This window comes from Theropithecus gelada, chromosome 18 (genome assembly GCF_003255815.1).
Source record: "Theropithecus gelada isolate Dixy chromosome 18, Tgel_1.0, whole genome shotgun sequence".
NCBI lineage: Eukaryota > Metazoa > Chordata > Mammalia > Primates > Cercopithecidae > Theropithecus > Theropithecus gelada.
Window position 1 is genome coordinate 61,781,181 of NC_037686.1, and position 23,148 is coordinate 61,804,328.

The 23,148-nt window shown below is 33.7% G+C and overlaps 1 protein-coding gene across 4 annotated transcripts in view; it reads left to right on the forward strand.

Moving 5' to 3' along the window:
- Window positions 1–23,148, forward strand: part of CCDC102B (coiled-coil domain containing 102B) — a 342,881-nt gene that overhangs the window by 159,391 nt on the left and 160,342 nt on the right. For all 4 annotated transcript variants that reach the window (XM_025365511.1, XM_025365512.1, XM_025365513.1 and 1 more), the window contains one exon: window positions 22,861–23,070. In XM_025365511.1, coding sequence (XP_025221296.1) covers window positions 22,861–23,070 — 210 coding nt within the window. The remainder of the gene's footprint in view (window positions 1–22,860; window positions 23,071–23,148) is intronic.

The following is a 23,148-nucleotide window of genomic DNA, read 5'->3' on the forward strand; positions in this document are numbered from 1 at the left end:
TATGATATATTCCTAGAAAATAGTGTGGCTTGGTCATTGGAATATTTATTTTTTAAATCTTTTTTACACATTTCCAAGTGTTCTATTAGAAAAATTGTATCAATTTACATTCTCACTAAGTAAGACTAAAATCTCTGAATATTATGTATAAAGCAAATATTGAAAAAGACTCAAAATTGGAGAAAAGAGGTATATCACCCGGGGGACCTGAGAATTGAGAAATGGCATGCTGTTGAATTTTCTGCGTTTTTGTCACATATATTCCAAAATTAGAACTGAAGAAGCCAGAAATCTGGAAACACCAATAGGTACAGATAAACACACAAAAATACCTAAAATGAAACACAACCTAAGTCTGCTTGCTCTAGCCAACGTACTAAGGAAGAGTCAATGTAGCAAGACGAAAACTTTAGGACAATAATGCTTGAATCCAGCCCAAATCACAGAACACTGTGGCCCCACCCCATGCCTGTTAGCTAAGGCCAGCTGTAGAACCTGGACTTCTACATACATCTGGAAGTAACAAGACAATGCTATCCTTTCACTCTCAATTGTGGTTTCATAAGAACCCACCCAAAACGCAATGTTAGATAAAATCCAAATCTCATGACATATTTCACAAAGTATCCAGGATACAATTGCATATTACTCATCATACCTAGAACCACAATAGTTTGAAGTGAATGAAAGAAAACAATTGATAGATGCCAACACTGAAATGATAAAGATGTGTTAATTTTTTGGGAAGGATCTTAGAGAGGGCATCATTAAAATACTTTAGTGAGCAATTGTGCATATGCATGAAACAAATAAAAAATAGGAATTTTCATTAAAGAAATAGAAGGTCTCAGCAATTAAAAAAATGCAAAGAAGGAACAAATGGAAAAATTAAAACTGAAAAATGAACCGAATTTAAAAAAACAACTTCTGAATGCAGAAGACAGAGGAAAGAGTCAGTGAACTTGAAGATAAATGAATGGAAATTATCCTATCTGAATGAGATAAAGAAAATAGGCTGAATTTTAAAAGTAAAGTCTCAGAGACCTGTGGGGTGATTAAAAAAAAATTACATTCATGTAATTTGAGGCCAGTGTGAGAGGAAAAATAGTGTAGGACTGACAGTACTAAAAAATAGATGAAAACTTCCCAACTTTCAAATGAAAGGATCAAATCTAGAGTCAAGAATTTTAGTGAATCCCAGACAGCATAAACCCGAAAAGGCTGATATTAAGACACATCATAGTCAAACTTATGGAAAATAAGAAAAAATAATCTTAACAGCACCTAAAAGGTAAATTACAGTATATACACAGGGGAAAAAAATCCAAATAACAGGGCTTATCACATCAGAAACTCTGGAAGTCAGAAAGAAGTGACATACAATTATTTAGGTTCTAAAAGAGCTGTCAACTCAAAATACTATATCCAGTGAAAATATCTTTCAGATCATTCTCTGATGAGGAAAACTAAGATAAATTGTCTTTGGTAAATACGCATATGAAAAGGTGTTCAACATATTAGTCATCAGGAAAATGGAAATTAAAACCACGATGGGACAAAACTATACACCTATCAGAATGGCTAAAATCAAAATAGCGACAATACTAAATGGTGGTAATAGCACAGCTATTGAATTACTCACCTATTGCTAGAGGGAATATAAAATGATACAATCACATTGGAAAATAGTTTGACAGTCTTCAAAATTGCAGCTACCATATGATCAAGCAATTGGACTCCTAGGTATTTACTTCATAAAAATAGAAGCTTATATTCACACAAAACTTATAGGTAAATCTTGAGTATTTTATATGTAAATGCCAAAACTTAGAAACAACACAGGTGATCTTCATGGGGTGAATAATTAAACAAGCAATTACATCCATACTTTGAACTACTTCTCAGCAACAAAACAGAATGAACTCTTGATACATGCAACCATCTGGGTGAATCTCTTGAAGTATTGTGAGTGAAAAATATCCCTAAAGACTATATAGTCCATGATTATGTATATATATGATTTATTTATATATACATGATTTATTTGTATATACATGATTTATTTGTATATATGATTACATATAATCATATATATATTCAGCATTTAGAAATGAAGAACCTATTAATGGTTTTCAGGAATACAGGAGTGAAGGGAGTGGGTGCTGTGGCTAAAAAACAGCCACATGATGCATCCTTGTGGTGATGGAAGCATTCTGCATTTCACTGTGTCAAATTCTTTGCGTAACTGTCAATGTCTGACTTTGGTATTGTACTAATGTACTGCTGTTTAACAGCCTATCTAAAGGATCCATTCATTCATAACTGTAAAGTACTAAAAATTGTACACAATAGTAGGCACTCAATCAATACTAGGATAAGAACTTAGATCCAGGTCTCTTGGGTCCCAAAGATAAATTTCATATGGCTTTTACCATTGGAGGGCTCAGGGTAAAAGGCACATGGAATTTATCTTTTCTTTCAACTGCCTATGAATCGACAGCCAAAAATGAAAATTTAATTCAAACATCCTAATTTTTTTTGAAATTTAAGTAGTGATTATATAAGCAACCCTATTTATTTTGCTTATGCAAGATAAAACATAAGTATTTGTTACACAATTTTTTTCACACCCAGGAAGATTGTATTATCTATGGGGGCTTAGAAAGGTTCTTTCTCCATGTGAAAGTCAATTAGATTCTGTCTGAATAGGTAAAATGCAGTAATAGTGAAGTAAAAAACGAAACTAAATGACAACAAAAATAAGTTCATATGTTCATTCATTATACAACCCAATTATTTACTCCACAAATATTAATCAACAATCTCCCATGTTAAGCACTAAAGATTCTACAAAGTGATGTATTGATGGCCACAGACACAAACAATCCAAGTCAATTAAATGCAATATGTTATATAGCCTTATAGGTGAAGCACAGTTATTTGTGTGGGGATAAAGAGGAGATATAGTGAATGAGATGGGTAAGGTGAAGAGCAGTTAGCCAGGCAAAGTGCAGAGCCAGGTAGAAAGGTAAGAACAAGGCTGGGCGTGGTGGCTCACACCTGTAATCCCAGCATTTTGGGAGGGCAAGGTGGGTGGATTCCCTGAGCTCAGGAGTTTGAGACCATGATGAACCCTGTCACATGGTGAAACCCTGTCTCTAATAAAAATATGAAAATTATCTAGGCATGTTGGGGGACCCCTGTAATCCAAGCTACTCAGGAGGCTGAGGCAGGAGAATCGCTTGAACTTGGGAGGCAGAGGTTGCAGTGAGCTAAGATCATGCCAGTGTACTCCAGCCTGGGTGACAGAGCAAGACAAAAAACACAAAACAAACAAAAAAAAGAAGGTAAGAACAATATCTGAAAAGGGCGGTAGCATGTAAGAAGGGAGGACGCTGCAGAATTTAGAGAAAATGTTGTAGGAAAGGGTGGTACATGGGAATATTGACAAAGAAGGAAACACTTCTCCTTTTCTTCTTACATTAGTGTAGATATCAGAAAGTGTGTTGATTTTGGGGGTATTTTGATCACTGGAAGAGCAGTATGTTCTGACTGGGAGCAATTCACCACTAGATGTTTTTAAGGTATGCAGAGGGAAGAAAAATGTTTTGGTTTTGTGCTAAAAATGAAAATAAAAATATTTTCAGGATGTTTTCTTAAATTATAAATTTAATCTTTAGTTCCGCAAATATTGTATGGTATCTGCTATGCTGTGTTCTGGTAACTCAGTGGTGTGGGATGTGAAATGGACTTGCCTTCAGAGAACAGCCTTCAGCGAGGGGTACAGTATTCATCAGAGATCATACCTTTTAGTGTAAGTTGTCAACAGTTTGGGAGCTATACAGCAAATGTGAATGAGGCTAGGGGGATTGACCTAGTCAGAAATTTTAGATAAAATACCAGATATTTTATTTACTGACAAGTTAAATAGCCTTATCTTTGACATGAAGGATATTGTATAATTAGAACTCCGGTGTCATAATTTAATTTTTAGAGATTGCCACAGCAAGTGTTGATCTGAATTGATTTAAATCTCCTGTATCTCCATTCCTCTTATTGACTTTACATGTTCTAGCAAAGAGATTTCAATTACTGAGAATATGATGAATATATTAGAAATGGTTATATGATTTTGGAGCAGGATATTGAGGAATGCAAGCAGGTTAATTCAGAAGTCTGTTAGTGATATAGATTTAAACATTCTGGGTTTATATTGACAAAACTCAGGAAACAGAATATATAAAATAAGACTTGATATGAATAAACCATTGGAGAAAAATAACAGTCTGGGAAAACAGAATCAAGCTGTCACAGTTAAATATACTTTCTGGTCATTTAGATAAATACAAGTCTAAATATTCAATTTTTTCAAGAATAAAACTGTTACTTATTCTGCATTTATAGAAATCTGATAAATAGAAGGTTGAATAACCAGTGAAAGCCTGTTATCATTTATTCAGGAAATATTAGGCGCCTTGAGTAACAGGTATTTCTTTCAAAACATTTAAACTATATAGTTCAAAATAAAATACTGAAAATAATCTTTGATAGCACATCAGTAGTAGCTTTTCTTAGTAGCTACATCTTCTGAAAAGATTTCGAGCTAACTTGGGTTGACGATTAAATTACAATCTGAGGTTTTTTTGCCATCTTCAAGTTTCTTGCTGTCTTCTATTACATAGAGAAGAGCTCAATGATGATTGTGATGTGAGTGGGAAAAGAAGGGACTGTATCAATTACAACTGTAAATATTAGCTTGTCTTAGGAATAGCCCACCTCCCTTCTTTAGAAACTGTGCACATTTTAGTGCCAATCTTAACACATCTAGTGTTCAACACCTTCAAGCTACTTGAGATCTTTAATATGATGACCCCCAGCTCTTATCTTCCTTAGGACACAAACACATACATTTGAACTTTTCCTGTTAAGTTCTGTGCAATTCTTCTAAGACCCTGTTTACTGCTTCCCATGAGGTCACAAGTCAACTTAGCAAATCTACACTAATATGCTAATTTCTTTTATGTCATCATATCAATTGTTACTCTCAAATGCTTCCAATCCAAAACTGCTTTACTAACACTCTTACGGTTGTGTTTAACAAGGATTCTGATTTCCAGTAGAGAGAAATTTTCTGTTTTACACGAGAGGTCATTGACTTAGAACCTTTCCATCATTATCATCAAATGCTTTTCTTAGAAAACATGTTTTCATATGAACTGACACCTTCTGAAAACATATGCCTTAAATTAAACAACAATTACATTTCTCTTCTGCTGAAATCCCTGGTTAATATGAGTATGGCATAAAAAGGGAAGGAAAGGGCCTGACAGTTTAGGTGGTGGAGTTCTTAGCTTCATTCTGCAATAGTACGTGGCTCACAATCGCTCAACCAATGGCCATTAGCTGAATGAATGAGGGAAAGATAAGGACAAACCACATTTCAAAAAAGAGAACTTTCTATTTTAACTTTCTAGGAGGTCAAAAGAAAAAGCAAAATAAGAATGGAGGAAGGGCAAATCTGTCTATATTCATTTGGAATATGTTTTGTTCTATATTTGACTCCTTTTTTGTTTGTTTGTTTTGAAATGGGATGTCACTCTGTCACCTAAGCTGGAGTGCAGTGGCACAATCTGGGCTCACTGCAACCTCTGCCTCCTGGGCTCAGGCAATTCTCTCACCTCAGTCTCCCAAGTAGCTGGGACGACAGGTGCACACCACTATGCCTGGCTAATTATTGCATTTTTTTTTTTTTTTTTATAGAGACAGGGGTCTCACCATGTTGGCCAGGCTGGTCCTGAACTCCTAAGACAAGTGATCCACTCGTCTCAGCCTCCCAAAGTGCTGGGATTACAGGCATGAGCCACCACGCCCGGCCTACATTTGACTACGTTTGATGCACTCAAAACACGTTGGTCACTAGTATGGTCTGAATGGGTGTGTGTTTCCCAAACTGACATCCTGACTTCCAAGGTGATGGTATTAGGAGGTGGGACCTTTAGGAGTTGATTAGGTTATGAGGAGAATTAGAATTAATGCCCTTATAAAAGAGACCCCAGAGAGCTAGCTCACGCCTGTACCATGTGGATACATAGGGAGAAGGCGCTGTCTATGAACCAGAAAGCAGGTCCTCACCAGATACAAAATCTACTGGCAACTTAATCTTGGATTTCAGGCTCCGGAACTATGAGAAATAAATTTCTACTGTTTATAAGCTACCCAGGTTATGATATTTTGTAGCCTGAATGGACTAAGACAGTCACAAGTATAAACTGGCAAGTGTAATTATTTGAAGGACAGAACTATCAAGAAAACTAGTGACTGGGCAACTAAGTCATGAAGATAAGCCCCATTTTCATATAATTCGGGGTGAATTGGAGAAATTCACTGTCCTCTAAACCTTTTGTTAAATTGAGTTACTTCTTTAATGGAGTAAATTGTTTCTCTCAAATACTATTAGAAATTCTCCTGCGTTTGAATATTTAAGCAGTAGAAAATGTTGTTAATTAAATAGCTTCCATAAATGTATGCATTAGTAAAACATTGCTTGATGTACTTTTTAATCCTAGTAGTCACAAGTAGTTATTGGAACAATTATTTCTAACAATGATGTACCATATTGGGTTTTATTTTCAGTATTGATCTGTTCGAGTTCAAAACAACTGTTCTGGAATAGGGTTTTATAGGTTGAGGCATTTCTTTCTGTGTAGTTAGCAATGATTCAAGTGCTCTGAAAAATAGAAAAAGTATCTTCTGTTCATATTTGAGTCTCTGATTTTAGGCTTTCTAGAAATCACCAAGACAATAATTGCTTTACTGAAGAAATAACTCAGACCAGTGATAAATCAAAACAATTATGCTTTGCAATTATTTTATTAACCAATGAGTGGAAGATGTCATTTGGAGATGAGTAGGGATGAAAGGAAAAAGAATTAGGCCAAGAAGCTTTCCCTTCAAAGAAGCAAAACTATTTAATATGTGCATCCTTGTCTTAAATACTGAGAATTAATGAAAGATGCATAAAGATCTATTAAAATACTCTGTTCAGATTATCACTAGATATTTAGAGCTAATGTTTATGAATACTTTGTAGGTCTCATGTGCCTTGTAAGGACTTAAAACATTAGATTTCATTTAATCAACATATCAATTTTATAAGATAATGTGATGGTTAATTTTATGTGTCAACTTGGCTAGGCCATAGGGTGCCCAGACATTTGTCCAAATATTATTCTGGGTGTGGGGTGTGTCTGTGAGGATGCTTCGGGATGCAGTTAACACTTGCATGGGTGCACTGAGTAAAGCAGATTGCCTTCCCTAATGTGGGTAGATTTCATCCAAACAATTGAAGACCTAAATAGAACAAAAAGGCTGAGAACAAGGGAACTACTGATGCCTAACTGCTTGAGCTGGAGCCTTGATCTGCTCCAACCTTTGGATTTGGACTGAAACATCAGAATATCTTGAGTTTCCAGCTTGCTGTCTACAAATCTTGGGACTTAGCTTCTATAATTACATGAGCCAATTCCTTATAATTTACCTTTCTCATTCTCTCTCTGTCTCTCTCTCTCTCTCATTAAATCTCACACCCTTGACCACTATGTGATGCTGCTTTACACCACCAAAAATTAACTAAACATTTTATGTATTTGTTCATTGTATTGTTATAAATTTATTTGTACATTTTTGAGAATATAATTCTCCGATGCTAGACTCCTAAGCAAAAACACATAAATCAAGCAAAAGGAGTTATAATACATCTTTTGATACAATGCGGCTAAATAATAATAGGAACACTTCTTTTTAAAAATATTTTTAAAATATTTTAACTATTGTTTTAATAAGATTTTAAAAATCAAATGTCCTTAAAGAGCCAATGATAATTTGCATTGCAAAAGCTGACTTTGCATGTTGCACTTTAGCCACACGAGTGAAAATATAAATAAATAAATAAACAAACAAGACAATTATTGTTACCACTCAGACAGTATGCAATAATGCCTTATAGCTTTGAGAAATAAAATGAGAGATGATCTGTGTCAGAGAATCCAATCTCTTTTCTTGCAATGACTTTAGCAACATGCTCCTTCTCCTAAGGAAGTCTTGATACTTCTCATTCACTTCAAGCCCAAAACCTGACAAAGAAACGAGCAAAGCCAGTGACAACTGATAGTTTTAATAAATATCCCTATGTTTTCCCCTTCACATCAGTCTCCACATTTAAAAGGATTGATTATTTCCTACACTATCCATTGATTTATTTCTAGATTCTAGAGTGATATATGATCATGTTTGATAGAAACTGGGTTAAGTTATTGTAGACATGTAACCAATTTATTCATTTTAGCTCCTAAATAAACCAAGAATGTAACTATTATTCCAGGCTCATATTTCATTTAAATGTTTTTTCTCACTACCTCGTATACAGAATTACTTACCTTTACAAACACAATAAAAGGATTGCCACATTTTCAAGAGGAGCCAAAGAGGAGAATTAACTTTTTACATCTGGAAAATTAAATATAGATACTGTTTCCTACTTTCTCTTCAATCCCAGTGTTTGGAATGTAGCTATACATTTTAACTGTTCTTGCCACAAAATAAGTGAACAAAAAATAGGTAACTATGTGAGGTGATGGATATGCTAATTTGCTTAACTACAGTAGCCTTGCCACTCTCTACATACATTATAACATCATGTAGCATACAATATATACAATGCAATTTATTTTTAAAAAATAATTCTGGTAGCAGAAGTAGATTAAAAGCCCTACATCTAATATCCGAAGAGCAAAAACACTGATTACCCTCAAAATACCCTCAAAATAACAAAATGTTACATAAAATGTAACATGGAGAAAACAAAAATCCTGCTCTTAGGACATGGATACATGATAGCACAAATGAAAATTAAATATATAATTTGGAGTTGAAAGTTGAATGAGTCACACAGAAAGTAAACCACAAAGACAAGGATATAATAAAAAAGGGAGTTTCTTAAACATTAATTTAGCAGTTAGTCCCCCAAATTAAGAGATCCTTAAAAAAGAAGTTTAAAAGCGAGAGAATTAGAAAAACAAAATTCTTCCAAATGAAGGTCATGATGGTTTAGATGAATATATCCATCCAAGTAAGTAGCATAATAATACCAAAAAGACAGAGCAAAGTTCATTTCATTAAAGTTCATAACACTGGAATACAATAAATTGCCTGAAAGGAAGCAGTGATAAATAAATGAGCACATATAGATAATCAGAAATCAGAAAAATTATCAGACTTCTCAACAAGCAACTCCAGAAATTATAAAACAATGTAGGTAAATGTTTAAAATTCTGAAGAAAGTGATTTACATCTTAGAATTCTACACATACTCAATTTACAATAATAATATAGATTGGAATAATTCATTATAAGACCTATCAAATCTCCAAAAATTATCAACTGTTGTAACCTCTTTGCAGTTCGAAAATGACATAGGAAACATGAATTACGAAGTAGAACTAAATAGAAAAGACTTCAAGAATATTTCCAGGATTATGATGAAAGTTGATTCCAGGTAAAAGATGTCTCAAAATAAAACAGAAGTGACACTCATATTATGTTCTGGGTATGTCAGTATTTCTAGGAAATGTATACTTCCATTGAAATGTTCCATATTAGTAACTACATTGAAAACTAAGCAAGAAACTATGAGGCACTTCATAACTTCAGGAAACATAAAATTATAATAGCAAAATAAATGCAATTATAGTGTACCACATTGGTCACCTGTAAATATATATATATATTTTTACAATGTTAAGATAGAATACGTGGCCAGGGGCAGTGGCTCACTCCTGTAATCGCAGAACTTATATATAAAATATAAATAAAAGAGGAGTAAGTGAATTAACAAAGGCAAACACCTTAAGACTGTGCTTATCTCACTAGACGTTCTCAAAAATAATAGACATTATAATTAATGAAACGATATATAATAGGACAAATAATACCATATATTATGTTCAGCCATGGTATGGAGATAATAGGCCTTCACATTAAAATAAGGGTGATGATTTATAAATTACATACAACCATTAAATCTTCAGTAAATGCCACCTATTTATTTGGAAGATGAAGTATTTGCATATTAACAGCAACAAAAAAGTGATCTTGAACCTATTGTTGAACTCAATTTTAACATGGAAGAAATCTTCAATTGAACTTCCTTAAGTAGAAACCTAAATTATTTTATAAGCTTAAAAATATTCTTGATATATTGTGAAGATAATGAATCATTTTATATGTTCAATGTTTGTTTTTCAAATAGAGTGAATGCACTTTTTTTCTTGAGTCCATTGAAATTTTTGTTCTAGAAAAGATTTCATTAAATCTTGTCACTGACTACATAGTAACCATTTTAATTGGTCAAAGGAATCCTTTACCATATACTTTCTACTGCCTTGCTTAATAATGTTGGTGTTTACTCCATGTATCTAGTTTGACATTCACTCATTTCAATGGACCCCAGCAAAGTGATTCTATACTCCTTTAATAATCTGCTCTCAGAAGCTAGTCATTTGCTTGACATTTAGAGTTCAAGCCTTTCTTTACTTATTTCAGTACCAATGACTTATAAGACAATCCCACAATCCTGACCACTGCTTTTTTAGCTTCTAGGTCCTTAAAGTTTTCAATACTCATTCAATATTTCCTCTTTTTATAGTTAAACATCTTGGCCCCCACAAAGGCTTTTCCTCATGTATGCTCTATCCATTAATCTAGGTTGAGTAGGAGCAGTTGTCATTTTAACCTACTCCTTTATTTGACACTAGGACTGCTGGCAAGAGAAGGAAGGAGATTCTTCCTTCTCCCATCGATTTTACTTTGTGGAGGTGAGAGAATGCGGAGCGCAGCAGTGAGGTGGAGCATTGAGGTAAAAGCAAGCATAATAGGAAGCTCAAAGGATATATGCCAGGTTCTAGATAAGAGCCACTTAAAATTTTCACTACAAATGATTTTGAATTCTGATGATACATAATTATTGAAAACTAAATTTCAAACGACACTCAAGTGTATGCTCTGACCTTTATCTAATCGTTTGGGAAATCCTATCCTCTACCATAAATGTTAAGAACCTTTCTGTAAAAAGGTCAGGTGAGCTGAAGAGTCTTATGTAATCGATCCATAGGCATTGACATTTGTTTTTGAATTTGGACAAATGTCTGTGTTGGACTTTGGCTCACTGACATATTTGAGTCATTGATCCTTTCAACTAACTCGCACTTGCAAAATGTTTTTCCACTCCTAGAAGAGAAAACTTAGGCTACGGATGTAAATCTTCACTCAAGTGTACCTTTAATGCTGATGTCACAACTAACACAATATTTTTTTTTCCCGCGTCCTGAAGTTTTAACCTTACCAGGTAAATACAAGCTTGAAACATCAAAATCAATACATATTTATAGTGTGCAGTGGGAAAACATGTTTTATCTAGAACTTGTCTATCTGTGCCAGAGTATAAATAAAAATCTGCAAGCAGGACCCTGGGAGTGATGGTGATATCTTAATACCCAAGGCATACGTTCATATTTATGTTTAATAAATAGGTTTACTTTTTACTTATTTAGCACTCAGACACAGACAACTTTCTTAGGCAATCTGCTTTAGTTTATGGCACACGATCACCACTGGTTTCTACAAAGCCTTTCTCTTTGTGCTCAATCATTCATTTTATATTTTCTGCATATTTTTCCAAACCATTTCCTACATAGGCTACTATTGCAATATGTTTTTCTTTATCTATGTTCTTTAAAAAAGTATATTTCTAACTTTAATAAATGTTAAAATCAGCACTATCTTTTATCTTTTAAGGTTATTGTCTGTTGTAGGTATACTATTTCAACACATGGGGCAGTCATCATGATGCCTGTCTCAAACGTGTTAACGTGCATCTCCCTAGAATAATGGCATTTACCTACATGATCATAATGTTCAAACTGAATAAATTAATAAATTATTAATATTATCAATAGCTAATTCATAAATTCGCTTTTTCCTAGAATGTCTTTTATAGGCATTATTGTAAAGCAGCCTCCAGTCTAGTTTTGTTAATGCGTCTGCTGTTATATCTTCCTAATTGCTTTTAGTTTAGAATAGATTCTCTCATTATTTCCCCTGAAAGTGGTGTTTTAAACAATCAGATAGGTTCAGTGGTACAATATGCTATATTCTGTATTGGTCTAATTGATTGTTAATGGTATCCTTTATTCTTCTATGTTCTGTATTTCCTGCAAACAAGAATTAAGTCTAGAGCAGGATTTCTCCCCCTTGGCACTATTGACATTTTGTGGGGTGCCGCCCTGTACATTGTAGGATGTTTAGCAGTACTCCTGGTTTCTACCCACCAGATGCCAGTAGTGCTTCTTCAGATGTGACAACTAAAATCATCTTCAGACTTTGCTAAATGTCTTCTCAGGACAAAATCATCATGGTTGAGAACCACTGATTGACAGACTAGACTCAGGTTAATGTATTTTTAGTAAGGATAATATATAACATCTCCATGGATTTCCTAATGCTTCATATTAAGAGAAACAATGCCATGTTGTTCAGCTATTACCCATGCTAAATAGAATCACTTGGTTAAGGTGTGGACTGCCAGCTTTCTCCAATATCATACTCACTTTGAAATTGGAAGTCGTGTGTGGTAGAACGCTTTGATTCCTGAATGTATCGTTTTCTCCAGACACCCTTTATCTAGTGATTCTGAAACCCACTGATGATCTTTATGTACATTTATTATAATTGGTAGTTGCAAAAGTTATTCTATCTGTTTACAGTTTTGAGCTACCATTTCTCTGCCCTTCCCAGTAGTTTTTCTTACTTTCTTTTTTTCTTTGTCTCTTTTTCTCTCTTTAACATTATAGAATCATGAATTAATTTTCTTAGGGTGTTATAGTGAATATTGTCTAGTATGGTCTGAACACCGTGTCCTTACATGGTCTTTCCTTTGTGCTCACGTGGAGAGAGGGATCTCTGGTGCATCTTCCTTTTCTTATAAGGACATCAGTTCCATTGGATTAAGGCCCCACCCTAATGAATCCTCTTAACCTTTGTTACGTATTTATAGGACCTAATTCCAAATACAATCACACTGGGGATAAGACTTCTAAACACAAATATTGGGGGGAACACAATTCAGTCCATAACAGTTGGGTAGGATTTTCCTGGGATAGCAAGAATAAGTGGTAACAGGTAGGTTCTATGGGGGAAAGTGGAATAATAAAAATTTTGAGTTGTATACTTAATATCTTAGTTGTAGTGTGCCCTCTTTTGTCGATATAGTGAAGGGACACTTTTTTGAAATTCAGGCTTTTGGGTAGGGGGGATGAAAATAAATTTGTCTTATGATTCTTTGATAATTCCCTTAGTATCAACTTCTTGCTTTCCTACTGTCCCTTTCCAGGAAGTTTCTAAATGACACCCCTGCTTTCCAAGATACCCCTTGCAATCTAGAGTGCTACTCATGAGCTTGAAACACCGGAAAACAATTACCCTTGGGCTTTCTAATCTCCTTTATTACATTTCTGATAGTAGCTTGTGTTCTGGCTCCCCAAGTCTGAGACCTGTTCTCAGTTATTTCCCTGCTTAAGGTGATGTGGCTACCTTTACAGGACATCCAGCATAGTGTATGTTTTCTCTTCCTGCACCATCCCTATCTGACTCTGCTCCCCCGTGGTCTCCAGAGAAAGCTCTACTGCCCTCAGACATTTATTGCACCTCTTACATATCAATCAAGATTCTATAAGTCTAAGCCTCTTTATTATGTTGACAGATTTGCAGCTACCAGTGATTTTATTTTTTTCTCAGTTTTGATCTTTGGAGGTTGGGTTGAGAGATTGAGATTTAGTATGTGTTCACGTTTTAAACTATGCAATTTTCAAAGGATACTATTTTATAGCCATAGTCATCTATTTTTGTATTGATTACAAAAAATTAAGAAACTAATTTACTTGGATATTACAAAACAGACATCTAAATAAGTCTAGCAAATAAATAAATTTAATGTAATTTAAGGCTGAAAGATAAAAACATTGAAATCTTGAGGGATACTGCAAAGCTTAAAAATAGATATAACATCAATACGTGTATAAGGAAATAGCTGTGTCTGGCATTAGACAATGCCTCTCGTATCTCAATTACAGGGAGTATAGTTAAGTCAGAACCCAGCTGCTACGTTCTGAAACCAGGAAATGAGATCTTGCTTTCCACAGGCTGCTCCCAGCCTAACACTGACCTCTCTGTGCCTGGGAGGTGTGATGTTCCTCTGGCTACTGATGTTGACTCAAAAACCCCTTGAGGGTCTTGCATAACTTTGCTTAGACTGCACTGAGGTCTCAGAGGCTTCAAAGCATCCTCCCTTCTTTACTGCTTCTCCCTCACTCAAAGCCAGTCTTGCATTACAGTTTGACTATTCCCCACCTCTCTTGTCTTCCTCTCCATTTTTTTCTCATAGGCATTCTCCCTAATAAATTTATTACATTTCTACAATGAATTGTAGAATTGCTTCTTGGAGTATCCAGAATAACAAAAATAACAAAGACAAAAAAGCAAATAAGCTAATATTCTACTTTAAAAGTTAAAAAAGTGGCAGAAGAAAAGTGTAGTAAGAAGAGAAGAATGACAATACTAGGAATTGATCAAATACTTTTTTAAAACTTTAATAGAGATAGCAAAGCCAGAAGTTAATTCTTTGGAAAAAATAACTAATTAATCAAGAAGCTATAATTAGAAATTACTAGTAATAAAAAGTAGACATAGCTTTTGATAAGGCAGAGATTTACAAATATAAGGAAACACCATGAAGAGACACTGCTAATAAAAATGAAACCTTACATGAAACAAATTATTGACCAGAAAAATATAGCTTACCCAATATGACACTTTAGAAATAGAAAGGCTGAATGGATTTGTAACAGCAAGTAATTAAATTAAAATATAATAAATGAAAACTCTTCTTGCAGTGAAACTCCAGTATCAGAAAAGTTTATGCACAAGCTGTACTATTTAGGATATATGATTCCAATTTTTAAGGACATCTTCCAGAGAAGAGAAAAGCAGAAATACTTTCCAACTTTTTCCAATGTGTTAATTTAACTCTACTACTGCATCCAAAGAAAGATAATAGAAGAAAGGAAAATTACAGTTAATTTCACAGATAAATTTAGTAGCAAATACATTCATCAAGTGCAAGTAATATTAATTTAAATTTAGTAATTAAAAATTGCTTTGTCACAGTAGTGGGAGACATATTATAGCGTTAGAACATCTATTATGCAAATCATCACATTAAACAGACTAAAAGCAAAAATCAATGGCATGGTTATCTCAAATGTTATTTAAAAAGCATTTGCCAAAACTAAATTTATGCTTATAGGGAAAAACACTTTAACCCAGCAGCAATCAAAGTGGACTGTTAAAATCTGGTATCAAATAGCAACATTTTAGAGCAAATGTTTTACTTAATAATGATTGGAAGTATGCTATCGGTTTAATATTTTACTTCAGGTCCCAGCCACTTCCACAAAAGAAGACAAATAAATAGAATTATAAGAGTTGGAAAGATACAAAATTACAATGATCAAAAATGATACAATTATCTATTTACAAAACACAAAATAATATACAAGATATATTTTCTGAGAGTTTAGAGATATTGCTGGATAGAAGATCAATTTTGTGTGTATACACCAGCAAAATATGTATATCTGGATATCTGTATCTATGTATAATGAACACTAGTATTTGTCCAATGATCGATAAACTGAATAAATAATACCACTCCAGAATCAAAGAAACACACTTATGGGCGGTTGATCTATCACCACAGTTGTCATTATAACTCAGTGATGAATAGAGAAGCCAATAAAAACTGCTGACTTTAAAGATGAATAAAAAAAGAATTAGCTTACCCAGTTATAAGAGTAATCCTTTTGTCTAGGTGATCAAATTTTAATGTCAATGCCTATGTACTTCTGGTTTAATTACAAAAAAGCTAATTGTTAGTCTTCATTTTTTTTATTTTTCAAAGAATTCATCAGTGTATCTGTTTTGGCAAATTCAACTTCTCCCTAAAAACCCAGATATGAGAACAGCAACATACATAAAACACAAAATGCTTATGCTAAATCATTCTTAGCACAGATGTGGAATAAAAGATGATGATTTAAGAGGGGTGCTGGTTAATACTTTGTCACAATTTTATTCTTTCTTTGTGCATCATTCTCCAGTTCTGATTCATTTTACCATCTCTTATCCCACTATTTTCCTCCTTTAAATTATATATAAATTTTTTCTTCTTTACAACTCAATGCTAATAATTGAAGCTAAGTTGCTATTTTTTTCTGAACAATCAGAGTGTCTACAAATAATGCTTGTTAATTCCTTAGAGAAAACAAATATATGGATTAACACAAAGCATATTCTCAGTTGAGCAGAAAAGCTTGTTTTAGGCAGTGTCAGCAGGTTTCATGTTTCTCGGATACTGAGATCAATTGAAATCCTTGAGAATACCTGTTTGGCAACTTCGGTGCCAAGATAATTTGTCTACTTTTAAAATTACTTCTAGGAGAGATTTTGCAAATAGAGCGCTTACCTCCCATGTTTAATTACAATTCCCTTATAATACATTCATTTTTCTAATGCAGATCTTGTTAAGTATTGTGTGTTTGCATATTTCTTCCTAATAATAGAGCACGCTTGAGAGTGTAGTTTGTGTCTGGTAAAATTAAGTCCCATTATAGATGCTTTATATAAACCCCTTGTTCCTATTATCCCTGGAACAAGATCTACATTTTACCAGCTCTATTGTGTTTCACTTCTCAGATTTGGTAAGCACTCATCCTGTAAAGCTTCACACTTCCTTGATTTTATAAGAAATCCGTGGTAGCATGGTGTTTGGCATGGGAGTGAAAGAAGGGTATCTTTTTCCTGTTTTGGTTTTAAATCAAGGCTTTTCTCTGGTTGGGCTTGAATACTTTCATGAAACATTTCTCATTTTGCAGGGATAACAGTAACATGTTTATTTTTATGTTTAGTTTTCATAGTTCCTAAGTTATGTATAGATGATTATTACTTCTAATTGAGATGGGGAAAGTATTAATTCTATAAGATCATTAAGAACTTTTGAGGCAGTGCATGGTTGTTGTGAAATCTAGGGTCCAAAGCATCCCCTTAAGAGATTTGACTTGTGAGGTTTGTAAGTTTTCTCTACCAGAACATAATCAAAGTATTTACAAATGTATTTTCACTTGGCATTCTAATATGTACTGACTTATTTAGAAGTAGATGCATTTAAAAATGCTTACATTGCTTTTGATTCATGTTTAATCTGAAATAGCATTTTGGCCACTCTCTTCTTTTATATTTAAATTTGGCACACATTTTGTTTCAAACTAGTGAGGCAATTTTTACTTTTAGAAATTCTCCAAGTATTTTAAATAAAAAGAAAGCAACTAAAATATGTATGACATTACACATCACTAAAATCATTTATTGTACTGTTGACTCTTGGTCAAAAAGAGACTGAGCTATCCCTAGGCTATATTTAACTATGGACAGATTGGAAGTAGATTTTCATTTAGGAAGGGGTTCCTCCAATTCTTATTTGTGATTCTAAGACATAGAGGAAGACTGGTAAAGGATACAAGGGGTGATATCGATAATATGGACTCAATTAAAATGGAGTTGCCAGACTTTTAAATGTGATTCTACAGAAATTGCTTCTCTTGTGAATTAATTTGCCTTAGACAGAGACAGAACAAAAAGGGAAAAAAACACTAAAAGATGTAAAACCAAACCAAAATCATAAATGAAACCTTTGCTATAATGCAATATAGGATTCAGAATCTGGTAGTTGCTATTGCAAGTGGATATGTGGTCCTGTTTACTGGTTTCTGAGCTCAGAAATAGAACCAGAGAGGATCTTTAGGTGAACCATGGCTTGGACTCCTTGTCCAACTGGAAAATGACTTCTACTCTTGGAATCCCGGCTCCCTCATGCGTAGCACAGTCAAATGATTTGTGGAATCATTGTAAGAATAGGAAATAATCTATATGACTGTTTACCCAGGATACCTTAGGGCCTCAATAAAGGGTGATAATTTCTTACTGCTAGGAAACAGAAATGCTTTCTGTCATTTCCTTCTTTCCTCCAAAACCACAGTATATATAATGAGGTTTTATGGCTAACTTGTCTGAAATCAAAATTCGGAATATTTGCAAATCGATTACTGGAACATCCACATTGGTGTTAGGTGACTCTTCGCTGGCCTGCCAAGTGGCATATAGTGCATTCTTTTGGGAGTTTTCTCAGTTGATGAGGGCCATTTAAAAAGTGATTGTCATCTTGATAAAACTTAAGGAAAACGTTAATACATTATTTTGTATTTGAAGTGGCTGTTGATGTTTTCTTCTTTAGAGAATAAACTTATGACTTTAGACATTTTTGACTTGAATTTGGAAGTTAATAAGTATTTTCCCTAAATGATTTCTTTTCTCCCTCACAACATTAGGTTGTAGGAAAAAGTTTTCTTATGTTTTAAAGAACACAAATTGAAGCAATCAGTCTAAATGAGAATTGGGACTCATCTGTTGGTTATTTTATTAAAAATCATCTCTGCCTCACTGTGTTCACTACTATAAAATGTAAAGCAGCTCTGACAATAGCAGTAAGAGCTCAGAGTCAATGTACTGAGAAATCCTTTTCATGTTAGGTCATGGTAAGTCAAGTAACTGGATTTTTCTAGAGTGCTGTCTTAATTTTGCTTTGTGTCTAATTGTTGTCATTGAAATACAGAAAGGATTTTTCCTGGAGAACATCATTATCTGCTTTCTCTCTCACTTAACAGGTTTTTATGGAGCACACATACAGTGTGTGTCTGGTGCTGGGCTTATGAGCAAAATGACACAGTCCTGGTGTCATAAAGCTTGCATTCCAGTTGTTGTTAATGATTACAATTTTAGGTATATTTTCAACAATATCAAGCAATGACAGTTGAAGAATGAGTAAATAGCTATGTTTAGAAAATGATCCAACATTTTATCCTTAGGAATAATCACAATACTACAGTTTTTACGAGCAACTCAAGTGATTCTGTTATTCATACTTATTTTTCAGAACCAGTCTGTGTTTGCCCGATTTCCTTTTATACCATGTCCTCCCCAAATCCTAGCTTTCCGTAACTGGACAGACTCCTCTTGGTCTTGCAGTGTTCAAACATATTTCCTGCTTCCTGTGCTTGGTACAGTCTGGGCTTGGCTGTGCTTTTCTGCCTTGTTAAACTTCAAGTTGCAGCTTAGATATCATTTCCTCAAACAACCTTCTCCTTTTACCTGATTTATTGCAGGCCGTTCTATGATACTCAATGTTTTTCCTTTGTAAAAAGATGCCCAATTTTACTCATATTCTATTTGCATTTTTAATGTCATAAATTCAGTTCCTCTTTGTTTCTTGATACATAAATATGCTCAATAAATATTCCTTCAGTAAATATAGTGTTGGATATTTATGTACTTTTTCTCAGTGTTTAATAAGAAATTGATGTCATTAAGTGAACAAATATTTTAGTACTTACTCTACAAAGAATGTACTTTTATGTTAAAATTTTCAGAAAACATGTTTCAGTAATTTCTGCATTATCTGAAATTCATTTAACGCTAGAACACACTAATGGTTAAAATTCACAGTTGAGTTAGAATTAAAATATTTTAGGAGTTTCTCTTCATCATCAGAAGCAAAGCAATGGAATTCTATTTCCATTTGATAAAATTATTGTAATTTTTTATGGTAAACTCTAAGAGCTTAAAATATTACTTGATTTTTTATTTATCATTTTAAGGTACATGCAATTAAATGCTTTTTAAATTAGTGGATTTTCATATGATTCTTGGAAAAGAATAATGTGATAAGAAACAGTTTTACAAAATAACTAAAACTGCTAATAATTTTTATAAGATTTTTAGTTTTTAATATATGTTATATGCATATATTTATCAAATAATTTGTATGTTTTGATAAATCTGTAAATAGTAAAACATCAGAAGGCATTATTTAAGCTTTGTTGTTGCTACTGCTAAAATCATTACTTACAAAAAAATCTTAAGAGTTAAAATTTGTTCATTCAGACCACGTATTACTTATTTAAAACCTTGGTTCTACTTGTTATCTGTTATTTAATGTTAAATCAATTTATTTAATTTTAACATTTAAAAGAATCCTACAAGTTTGCAAAGACTTGACACAGCATATTTGTCCTAGCCCAAAAATACATTTGCTCTCCTTATATTAATTTTTCATTACTAAGTTGCTGCCTTTTTGTGGCAACTTTATTATTTTTATTCTGACGAGTGAGGCAATGATAGAAACTTTAAGTATTAATCTTAACAATGAAAGTAATGTAATGTGCTAAATTAAATTGTGATATAATATTTTCACCTCATATTCCCAAACAAGCATCCCAAATGTCAAACTACATCATCTAAAATTTGACCCTTAGTTTATTATACATAATAGGTAAATGTGCCAATAATGTAATTTTGGTTTCCTACATTTTAGAAGCCAGAGCATCTCTTAGATTTGGGAACAGAACATTTTCTACAATAATGGTACAATTATATATATATGAAAAAGCAGTTTTTAGGCTCTTATATCATAATTTATTATGATATTATAAAGGATATTTTTGAAATGTAACATTTTTCTAAATGTTGACTAAGTTGATGGGTTTTTAGAATTTAACATGTCATAGCAACAGATTTTATGACAGTATGATAATTATAAAGTATGCTGCAATCAAGCCATTATAATTAACAATGTAAAAACAAGTAATTTAGAATGTTTATCCTTTTGAGATATTTTTTAAATGCCTCATACTTTAATCATCCTAAATAGTTTGCAAGGAATTTTGAGTAGTTGATCCTCTTCTGTCCATACAATACCACAAGTATGGCATTTGTGGTATTGTATTTATGGTATTATATGTATGGTACCATACTAATTTTATTAGTAAGAAAACTTAATAAGACAATAAATGTCTTGTCCAGAATTAGACAGTGAGTAAGTGGTAGAACCAGGATGAGATTCTAATAGATTTTCTACTGTAAAGAGTTACTCTGTTGTATAGATATATGCAATAAATTACATTGATGTCCATATGCCCAAATATATGAGAGAAATATGCATTTAAAAAAAAAATTTATATTACCACAGTGTTTCTCCTTTAAGTATTACATTGCTAAACAAAGTGCTTTCTAATTACCTTGATTAATTTCACTTCTCACAAACCTCATCAGATTAGATAAATTGTCCACATTGGGGTAGATGAAGTTACCTGACTAAGCTTATCCAGAGGATAAATCGTGAAGTCAGATTAGAATGCATAGCTCAGGACTATAATTTACAGCAAAAAAAAGCTACTATTCACATCTACTTACAATGTCCACAAAAAAAAATTATAGCAGATGAATATAATTGCACCTCATCATAATGAGCACTTAGATGTAATAAAACTGCAGAAAATAAATACATTTGATACTCTTTAAAACATAAAAACACTAAAATAATAAAAACCAAAGGAGATATTAAAATTATCTTAAATCGGAATTTCTAAAGTAGGCTTCTGGTCATTGATGGTTATAAAAATCTCCTCATGTTGATATACCATGCAGCCTTGGTTGAGAACCATGGGAAGAGGGCAGAGGTAGACAAAACTTTAGTGTAAAGGACCACAAAGTAACTATTTAGGGCTTTACTACCTATATGGTCTCTCTCTCAACAGTTTAACTTAGTCTTTGTGTGTGAAGGCAGTTACAGGCAAAGTGTGAAGCACGGCTGTGTCCCAATAAGATTTTATTTGTAGTATTGTTTCAATTTTATATAATTTTACATTGAAAATATTTTAATGTAAAATTTTAAAATACAAAATTATAAAGTATATATATGTATTTCAATATAAAATTAAATTACTTTTCTTTCTTCGTTTTTTTTTTTTTTTTTTTTTTTTTTTGAGACGGAGTCTCACTCTGTTTCCCAGGCTGGGCGTGATCTCGGCTCACTGTAAGCTCCAGCTCCCAGGTTCCCGCCATTCTCCTGCCTCAGCCTCCCGAGTAGCTGGGACTACAGGCGCCCACCACCATGCCCGGCTAATTTTTTGTATTTTTAGTAGAGACGAGGTTTCACCGTGTTAGCCAGGATGGTCTCGATCCCCTGACCTCATGATCCGCCCGCCTCGGACTCCCAAAGTGCTGGGATCACAGGCGTGAGCCACCACGCCCGGCCAAAATGAAATTACCTTTTGCATTACCTTTTGGCAACTGCGAATGTTGCATAGGTAGATGGATGGATGGATAGATAGATAGATAGACAGACAGACAGATAGAAAGATAGATAGATAGATCCATATAGCATCTATCTATTCCCTAGATAAATGAGTGAATGAATAAGTGAAATATATCCAATCAAAATTGCCCACAAAATGGTTTTGTGTCTTCTCCACTGAGAATGTTCATCAGTTGAGAGTGGAGATTAATGTGTTCCCAAGAGCAGCAGTTTTTCACTTGACACATGTATTTGAAAAATATGGTCCATATGACTGTAGAGATAGTTACATGAACCAAGAGGAAAAGTCTATTTATCTACAGTTTGGCCTGATCTTCAGACTTTTGTATTTTTCTCATGTTTTCAAACAAATAGAATTTTCTTTTTAAAATTTTATCAATGGACATATCCATGAACCTTTCTTAATGGGAGTCTGTTTGTCGGTGGCGTTACCTTTTGGCAATTGCAAATGCTGCATGCTGCTTTTTTGTGTTTTCTGCGTGTAGCTAGAGAGATTGCAAGCTGAAAACACCTCGGAATGGGACAAGAGGGAAATACTTGAAACAGAAAAGCAGGGACTGGAGAGAGAAAATAGAAGGTTGAAGATCCAGGTGAAAGAAATGGAAGAGCTCTTGGATAAGAAAATTAGATTAAGTGCAAACTCTCCAAGTCCTGATTTCAAGACGTCACAAATTGACCTGCAAGAGAAAAACCAGGTATGGGTGCTCCTTGGAGCAAATTCTCACTGTCTAATCTCACCCTGATGCCTATGCCGAGTCTGTCTTCACTGGTAC